The sequence below is a fragment of the Protobothrops mucrosquamatus genome, unplaced genomic scaffold (genome assembly GCF_001527695.2).
Source record: "Protobothrops mucrosquamatus isolate PMUCROS unplaced genomic scaffold, P.Mucros_1.0 scaffold_69, whole genome shotgun sequence".
NCBI lineage: Eukaryota > Metazoa > Chordata > Lepidosauria > Squamata > Viperidae > Protobothrops > Protobothrops mucrosquamatus.
Genome location: NW_015386145.1, coordinates 249,776 through 259,743, shown reverse-complemented (window position 1 = coordinate 259,743; position 9,968 = coordinate 249,776). Strand labels below are relative to the sequence as shown.

Below are 9,968 nucleotides of genomic sequence, written 5' to 3'. Positions count from 1 at the left end.
GCTCAAGGTTGACTCAGCCTTCCATCCTTCCGAGGTTAGTAAAATGAGGACCCAGATTGTTGGGGGCAATACGCTGACTCTGTAAACCACTTAGAAAGGGCTGTGAAGCACTGTTAAGCGGTATATAAGTGCTATTGCTATTGCTAGATTTTTCAGAAACTATACTTACCCACAGTGACTGCAGCTACAACTGGTGAAACAATTACAGATAAGGTTACACCACCTGCAATGGCTAAGTTCCTCTTATGCTTTGACATGTCTTTGCCTTCGTAGCGATTATGAATCTTTATGAGAAAGAGGAAAAATGAAGATATTTTAGAACAAATTCCATTTAATAGCTGGTAGAAGAAATGATATACAGGAGCGATCAATATTATCTTTATCTATTTACTTGCCATTTTAAATTAATGAATTTAAAGATCCCATTGGTATAATTAAACAGGATGAGTAAACAAAGCAATGTAAACAAAATCTGTTTTGGATTTCTTTTTCTTTCCTGTTTAAACCTTTCCTCTGCTATCTTCCTTTTCAATGTTTGGTTGTACTCTTCTCTCTAGGTTTCTTGACCCAAGGCTAGTTCTCCACTTAATCTCTTCTCTTTGCCTGCTGACAGTTTCCCAACAATACTAGAATCTCTGGTTAGAAATGGATGGTAAATTCCTTTAATTTAGATTCCTGTCCCAAGACAGAAACTTGAATTCACAGATGTAAATGGTCTTTGATTATAGTTATGAAATAGTATGCCGTGCATGTTCAAATGTATGGTTGGTATCTGGGCTCAAATACCATCTTTGTCACTAATTTCTTGGGAAATCGCTTTTCTTTGTGGGAAAAGGAAGAGGACTAGGAAGACCCTGATTAAAAACATTTTGTGACCAGAGAAAACTTTATGGGAATCATTTTGTATTGGTAGTTAATGAAGTCGCTGGGTCTTCCATGAAAATTGACAAACTTGCAATTTTAAGACTTCTGCAGTTTTAGCTGAAATAAATTTTATCTTTTTTTAAATGCGAAGCTATAAAGTTATGTCACAGAACAGTCATAATGTGAATCACATTAAAATTTTAAAAAATGCATGACAATGAGATGTTATGATAAGCCTCCCTAGATAAGAAATAGCAAGGTTTGGAACCACCACCGGACAATAATTCATCAATGATAAATACCATTCATATTTCAGATAATGTTGGAAGCCTCAATAAAATTTCATCTGGCTATGATGACAGTGAAAAATAAATGGACGAATGTGATTTTTAAAATAAAACACTGTATCACCATTTTTTGTTTTCAAAAGTCAAAATCAGAATGTTCAATTGCACTTGGAAATTGAACCGGCAGCTATAGAATAATTGGCTAGTATTGTTAATAACTCTCATCCTTGTATTACTTCAACGCTGCTATAACCTCAGCAGGTTGATACTCCAGAGGAAAAATATATTTAAAAAGAAGAAAAAGAACAAGTAAGAACTGATTTGAAAAAATACTTTAATAAACAGAGTTTGTTATAGTGGAATAACAAGGAAGTCCCATTGAAAAATATGCAAATTTCAAAATCAATTCGGTTCTTACCTTACGTCCCACATATACAGGAATTCCAATAATCATTGCTGGAATAGCAATGCCTGCTATTAAGGCAATTCCCACAGGTGCACCTACAAGTGTCCCAAGTTGCCAAAGAATTTTCTTCTTCCGACTCCATGGTTTTTTCCCCCAGAATGTACAGCCTGATGGACTGAGAATTTTCCATATATAAGATTAACCAGTGAACAATCATACGTAATCAAATCCTTTAACTTAGACTATTACTAACCCATATGCTAACATATGAATATCCAATATCGTCTTGATATGTAAGTTCTCAGCCAACAGCATTTTAAAATAGGGACATCAAATCATATCTTTTTGTCAGCTACACCATTTCCAAAATTCAGCCCAAAGGTACATTTCTTAGTCACATCAGCCTTCCTTTATCTGGTGCCCAAAGACACAGGGATTGCCATTTCCAAAACTCTCACCCAATATTAGGCAGGCTGGTTTGCAATCTAAATTAAACAAAAATCTCTTTAAATCTGGATAGCTAGTTGAGATTTGATTTGTCTAAAATTTAACCAATAAACAAGTGGCATGTTCTCAACTAATCCTCAAAATTTCTAATACTGCTTCTTGGGGGATGAGGTAGAGTGGGGAGAGTGGCCCCGAGTCAGTCTTTACTCCTGGCAACTGCGTAGACTAGTTCTTGCAGTTTTTTAGGTACAATTTCTGGAAGTGGTTTGCCATTGCCTTCTTCTTAGGGCTGAGAATGAATGACTGGCTCAAGGTCATCCCGCTGGCTTTGTGCCTAAGATAGAAATAGAGATCATATCCTCACAATTTCTAGCCCACTGCCCCAACCATTAAACCAGTGGTTCTCAACCTTTTTAATGCCGCGACCCCAACCGGTCGTAAGTCGAGGACTAAACCAGTCGTAAGTCGAGGACTAAACCGGTCGTAAGTCGAGGACTATCCAACCGGTCGTAAGTCAAGGACTTTCCCTGCCCGGGAGCACCGTGCATGCGTGGTTCCGCCCCCTGCGCCGGCTGAGGCGTAGCTGGCAAGCGGCAGTGACGGAGCAGGCCGACCACCAGCTGGCCCAGCTCAAGGGAGGTAAGGCACCCGCCGGAAAAGGGGGAAAAAATGGCGGACAGCCTTGCTTGGCGACCCCCGTGAAATGGTCGATCGACCCCAAATGGGGTCGCGACCCATAGGTTGAGAACCGCTGCATTAGACCAAACTAGCTCTACCCCATGATCTCAACATTGCCATAGTCTGTTAACAAGAAGAATGACTAATTTGCAAAAGATTTCTCTGAACATGCAGAACAGGAATTTGAAGGGAAAGTATTGCGACATACAGTATTCTCCTACAGGAAGTTATTTGCGTATGTTCTGCTATAAATAGATGGGCCTTTCTGCATTTGCTCACCATACTATGCAGCAGTTTAATACACACAAAATCCTCAAAACCACCATACTTCATTTTACTAAATGCCTACGCAAAACAGATTAAGAGATTCAGAGGCCTTGCCCTTTTGCACCTTCCAGCAAGCTGCTAAAACCTGGCTTTCCCTCCAGGCATTAGGGAGAGGATATTAGAAGAACCCAATATACATATATCTTTCTGTCAGTCTGATATAAAAGGGACAACTGTACAAATATTTTAAATAAATATGTTGTTTTTATTATTATTTTTTGTACTGAATTATTTTAACTTTGGTATTAGAGTTGCTATGGGAGAGAAGCTATAAACTGGTTGTTAGCTGGAGTTATGTTGTTAGCTAGAGTTATGTATTAAATGGGCAGCCATAAAAGTTTTCTAAATAAATGTTTTATCTAACTTCAGAAAAATAGCAGTTTTGAATTAGCCTAGCATAGCTTCTATTACAAATTGGAATAAAAACCATGTTAAACTTCGGTTACCAGAAAAAAAATTCTTTCTCATACATACCTTAAGTAATGCAAGTCTGAGATCTCCTTCATGCATAACCAACAGAATTCACAACCACAGACAGCACAGGTCATGTGATTGCAACTTCCATCATTCATCTTTATTATATAAGCAGCACAGCGGGGGCATGGCTTTATGTCATCAGCTGTTTAAAATAAAGAAACACGATAGCACTATTACTCCCAAGAAAAATAAAAATTGAAAATATATCTCATCCTAGAGATCCAACAAAGCCAAGAAAGACCCAATACAAAGAGGTAATTAAGTGGTACGTAAATAAAACAAATGTAAACATTACACAGAACTTTACAAATTATTCTGCTTTAAAATAATACTCAATCATTTAATCCAAAACTATTCTGATGAGATTTTTCGGTATCCAACGTAAAAGCATAAAATGCATACTGTGATAGGTAATACAGCACAATTTGCAAAGGTGATAGTGCAAGCATTAAAAAAACCTCTTTAAAAACAGTAAAAAATGCTTCTCCTTCTATTTCAATCAAGCCAGATAACATCAATCAATAGCGATTTTAGAAAGGAGAGCATTCTTTTCAGTTCAGGTTATTTCCCATCTTTCAGAGTACTCATTCATAGGCAAAAGAGTCTCTTAATGGCTTATTTCCTTTTCTTCATAGAGAACTTCTGCTGAGTTATATACAAAGTAACTGCTCGCTCTTTTCATGTTCTAAGTGGGAGTATAAACAGATCAAGGGACCAGATTAGAAGTCTGCATGTCAGTGGTTTCTTATCTCAGCTATAATAGGCTCTATCTCTTCAAATTCCTTCTTATTCTTATAGTTTAAACAACTCACTCCCCCTATAATGAAACTTAAGTTTGGACATTAAGAAACCATAATTTTTTAGATTCACATAATAAATGAAGAGTGCAAAAAAAAAAAAAAAAAAGGCCTGATATTCATATCCCTCCACTATAAAGTGGTTTTTTTTCCAGCTTCTGGCAGAGTTTAATGGACAAAGCCAATGCCTTAAGCCTTCCAGATATATTTTAGCCACACATTTTAAGGCTTAAAACTTTCCCTCAAGTAGAATCTTCGTCTTGCCTCACCTTCTGAATATGATTACTAATATGCTGGGCAATACTTTAGGGGTGCCTGGGAGCCAACATAAACTTTGCAATCTTGTTCTGAATCAGAAAGTATGTTTTATAAACCTTCATGCTGGATCTATGCAACACGATAAGCCAAAACTAAGCAAACCACATGTTTTATCCTAGCATCTGAAATCAGCCAGTGTGTGGTCTGTTACTAGACATTTCAAACCAGGAGTTCTATCAGTAGTCAGATCTTTTCACTGATTGCATACGCTAATTATATCCAGCATGCCAAATACTAGCAGCACATTATTTCAGTACATTCTACATAACTGTACAATTTTGCATTAATATCAAGATGCTGAAGAAAAGATTCACATCTTCCTTTTTTCAGTGTCAGTAACTGTTGAATAATCTAGCACAGTGGTGGCGAACCTATGGCACGGGTGCCAGAGGCGGCACTCAGAGCCCTCTCTGTGGGCACGCGCGCCGTCCGCCCCGGTCCTAGGCCTTCAACTGGGTTTTATAAAACCTTTTCACTTTAGGCCTCCGCCGCCGTGTGCAAAAAAAAAAAAAAAAGGTTCAATCAGTCAATTTCAACTTCTCGCGGGGAAAAAAAAAGGTCTTGCAAAGTTGGAATTGATTGAACTTTTTAGTCCCACCCAGTCTGTCGTTACCACTGCAGCCACACCCACCCAATTGGCCACACCCAGCCAATGGGCCACATCCACCCGGCACTCAACGATGCATAAGTGGGTTTTGGGTTGCAGTTTGTGCACTCAGTCTCTAAAAGGTTCGCCATCACTGATCTAGCAACTCAAGATATAATACAAAAATATTTCTAACGTTTAGATTGAAACAATAAATACCTGCAGCTCCAGACTCCTGACTATAGCTAATGGATGAAGAACGAATGGTTCGCAAACGTAGACTTTGTGCTCTTTCCTGACGAGCAGCATCACAAGTCTGGTTAGGATGCCAAATCTGCTTACAGTGGTAGCAAAATTCAGTTCCACAGCCTTCACGCCCACACATAAGTTTAGGACAGCTTGCACAGCCAAAAGCAATGACTGCATACCTTAAATATTCAAAAATAGATGGAAGAGTATTTATTCTCTGTGCTAAGATAAAGCCTCCCTCAAGTTATTCTAGACGTCTGGCAATTATGTGGATAGATCCATGTTTTCTTGGCAACAATGTAGAAATAGTCAGGAACTGCCTTCTTCTAAGATTTCCCCAAATGCCTAGTCTTCTCTAAGCCTGGAATTTCTTTGTAGTCTCTTATCATTATTGTTAACTAGTATTTTTCTTCTTAACTCTTCTGAAAACAGCCAAGGTGAACCAGATATTGTCATATGCTGTGACTTTCTCAGTTCTACATATTGCCAATTAAAATAGCTGAGTTGATATTAAGAAACATCATCCTTTATAAAAGTAGAAACACAATAACATTTATAGAGCTCTAGTTAATCTTATACGGTATATTTTAGGTTTAGATCCTATAGTAGAATTCAGCAAACTTCAAGTAACAGGCATCACTGTGCTATTCTGCAAGATTGATTGAATCCAACTCTATTGTTTCAAATAAAATAAATTGAAATACAGATAGTCCTCACTTAATGATGGGCTCATAAAAACTCATTTACGACCTGTTCTTGAAATTACACACCACACACACCCATGGTCAGCACCATTCCAAAATGCAAGGGCTCAATGAATGGTGGCTAAGATCAGTCCTTGGAGTTTCAATCCCCCAAACACCCTCCCAGTCACATGATTGCAATCTGGATGCTTGATAACCTGTTTGTACTTATGACCAGTTGACAAGGGCCTTGTAATCATATGATTGCAATCTGCAACTTTCCCTGCGGGTAAGGTCGCAGGTCGCCGGGATAATCTTCCTCATCCACATACCTTCTCATAGCCCTTCTGCTTGTCCTAGCCAAGCACACCTTCATACACCTCCCTGGCGTTCACTGCACCTTCCTTGCACCCACTCTGGCCTGCACAGCACCTCTTGCATACCCCTCACACCTGCACCAACTCACGTGGCACCCCTCACGTACCCTCACCAATGCATGCCTCTTGCATACCCTCTCACACAAACATGCACCTTCTCCAACTCATGTGGTGCCTCTCATTCACCCACTTACATCCTCCTTGACTCACGGCTCTTGCATATCTCACATCTTTACCAATTCATGCCATAGCTTTTGTGCACCCCAATCATATCCACCCTGACCCTTCCTCTCACCTTGCACACCTTCCTTCCCCACTCAGCAGCAGCCATTTATTCACTTGTGGGCCCGGGACTCACTAATTTTGTGGGAAGCTGGCTGGAAGTTGCCTCACCTAATAACCAGGGGATTCAGTGTTTGTAACCAGGACTTCAGGAAAGGTCATCGCTAAGCAATGTGGTCATGTTTTATGGATTGTTATCAATGGATTCAAATTGCAGTTATAAATCCGGTTATAAATCAAGGACTGTCTGCAATCAACTTCAGCCTTGTCACTGACAATCCAGTATGTTTGTATATTAATGATCGCATGACCTCTGTAGATGCCATATGCTAAATAAAATAAAAAACCGAGCATTCGGAAAGAAATTTGCTGTCTTTCTCATACAGGCGTACTTGGTTGAACTTTAATTAAATGTTCTGTGAAAATATTATATAGTACAACATACTAACAAGCCTACATGCATTATGATTTATAAATTTCTTTATCTGAAATGTGTTAGATACCAATTATATTTTATCTACAGTAGTAAGATTTTGCCTTAAATGTTATATCAAAATAAAGTATTAAGGAACCACAATACTTTGGAACAAATTAACAAGTTCTCTTATAATTGTGTGCATGTGAATGAAATTTTATGAATAAATTCACATGTGGTATTAGAACAGTACACAAATGATAAAAGCACATAATTGCAGTTCTGTGCAATATAATCATATCGGAAGAGAAACGTGGTATACAAAATATAGGCAGCATGGATATGAATGTAATTTGTCTATTCAATCTCAAAATGTATTCTTTGTCATTTAGTATTTAAAAATCCTAATCTTCCCAGTTATCAATGTACTCCACATTTTATATACTTCTTCACACAGCTTCAAGAATTTTATTTCCATATTCAGCTACACTTATCTTTGATCATATGGCACTTCTGGACTTTACATGTGCTTTTAACATAGGTTAGATTAACAAATTTCTTAATAAAAATGCAATGTGTAGATTAAAACCTAAATAGTATATTTGAACTTGGTGAAGATAAACATTTTCTTTTAAAAAAAAACCCTCTTAAGTGGTAAATTATATAATTAAGACCAAAAAGAGTTGCAACAATATGTAATAATATGTTTAATATTTAAATAAATTCCTCCGACATTAAGCAAAAATCAGATTATGATCTCTTACCTTTTACTCAGAACAGTTGGCTCTTTTAATATGAAAATTTTTGTTGCCAATTACAATTATGCCAACTTTCACAATTTATATTTAAAAAACTTTAAATTTACTACATAAAAATAAAAAAATGTGAAGTTAAAAATGTTTAAGCACTAAAGGTAAGCTAGAATTCCACACGGATGAGAAGGTGGGTTGGTACAGAAGAGTGGGGCCACCTACTCAGTATATGAAGTACAGGAGAGGCAAATCCCATTTTTATGTGCTTAATGTAGAAAGACCTTCTTCCAGAATGCAGCAAATTAACAATCTGTGTCAAAAGCTACCTACTTTGGAGATTGCATTAAAACTTGACAACCCCCTTTAATATTCTGGAGCGTGAAGCACTAGCATTTGAGAAGATAGGAGAAGATAGGAATCTGTTTCTCAATTCTCTAATTTTTCTGCTATTAAAGTAACAGCAAACTATTTTTGAATGTCAAAAGAAAGAAAGAAAAACCTGAAATAAAAAAATAAAAACACACTGGTAAACAAGACATTATATACAAGCAATTTAATAATCAAGAAAAGATAAAAACAGAGCTATGGATACAAAAACACATCACTTACCCACAGTCTGGAGCAGGACACCACCTACAATCAGGGTCTGCAACAAGCCACCGTCTAAGCATGAACTCTTCATATTTTTCCATCAAGATGTCATCATTTAAAATTAATCGAATGTCATGGGGATTAAATCGCTCAGAGCATTCTGGACAGCTGATATTAACTCTGCTCTCTGAGATTTCTATCCGGAGATACTGACGTAAGCAATCCACACAAGATCTATGGTGACAAGTCATTATTTCCGGAAACCTCTCCTTAGAGTGCCGCAAAAGGCACAAGGGACATTCTATGAAGTCTCCCGTCTGCTTACTACAGATCGCAGTTCCATTGTCTGATGACATATAGGCAGATAAAATAGAGTTCTTGTCTGGGCATATTTCTGAGTGTATAGTTTCAATACTTGCAATTCCATCAACGCCGCCATTTACATCCTTGGCTTTGTGTTTCGTATCCCTTTTCCTTCGAAAAAGAGATCCCAGTGAAATTCTTCTTTTCTTTGGTGCCTTTTTAATTGAAGGCAAGCTTACAGAGGAGGCAGTAGATTGCAGGTCCCTATCAGATCCCATTTGCCGATGTAAACTCATGGCTATAATATTCATCAGAAACGGATCAAAGAATACATGCAGCTATGACCATTGTAAAGACAAAAGCACTATTGAAAAGCAGCATATTTAAGTCACAGAAGGAAAGGCGGCTTAAGTCTTGTTACGCATGGTCAGATCTTGTTCATTCAGCAAATTCTTCACAATATGTACTCCACCTCAAAATGCTCCTCAGCAATTCTGAAAAAGATGGAAGAGATACATAAAAATGACACCCCATTCATTCAGATCCATTATTTGCAAAGGACTGGTATTAGTCTGCTTATTCATTTTACAATGACCTAATCTTCCACTCCATCTTGTTTGCTTCATCCACCTGCTGCATTTCGGTCAATTAGCAAGAGAGCAAGTAAAGGAAATTTCTGGATTCCCAGTTGTCATTTTAAAAAAGAAAACCTATAGTCTTGGGGCAATATATATAGGTACTGTTCTATTTTGTGAGAAAAGGTTGCTCTCACTTTTCAGGATTTTTAACCAGTGAATTGCCAATCCTAAAATTGATGCTATCAGAGGAAGAAAAAACCCAGAGAGACATTTCTTAAACTTTACAAATGGGAAATATTTCCAGCATTAATTAAAATAAAAAAATAATATCTAGTGCAGTGGTTCTCAACCTTTTTAATGCCGCGACCCCCAACCGGTCGTAAGTCGAGCACTAAACCGGTTGTAAGTCGAGGACTACCAAAACAGTCGTAAGTCGAGGACTTTCCCTGCCCGGGATCGTCGCGCATGCGTGGTTCTGCCCCCTGTGCCGGCCGAGGCGTAGCTGGCAAGCGGCAGAGACGGAGCAGGCCGACCACCAGCTGGCCCAGCCC

At 38.1% G+C, this 9,968-nt stretch overlaps 1 protein-coding gene across 1 annotated transcript in view; it reads right to left on the bottom strand.

Annotated features, from left to right (window-relative positions):
- The window catches only part of RNF19A (ring finger protein 19A, RBR E3 ubiquitin protein ligase), a 15,170-nt gene extending 5,838 nt beyond the window's left edge, over positions 1 to 9,332 (bottom strand). The window contains 5 exon segments of the mRNA XM_029283653.1: positions 170 to 284; positions 1,570 to 1,732; positions 3,484 to 3,628; positions 5,407 to 5,615; positions 8,555 to 9,332. Coding sequence (XP_029139486.1) covers positions 170 to 284; positions 1,570 to 1,732; positions 3,484 to 3,628; positions 5,407 to 5,615; positions 8,555 to 9,150 — 1,228 coding nt within the window. The 5' untranslated portion in view covers positions 9,151 to 9,332.
- Between the last annotated feature and the right edge of the window lie 636 nt (positions 9,333 to 9,968).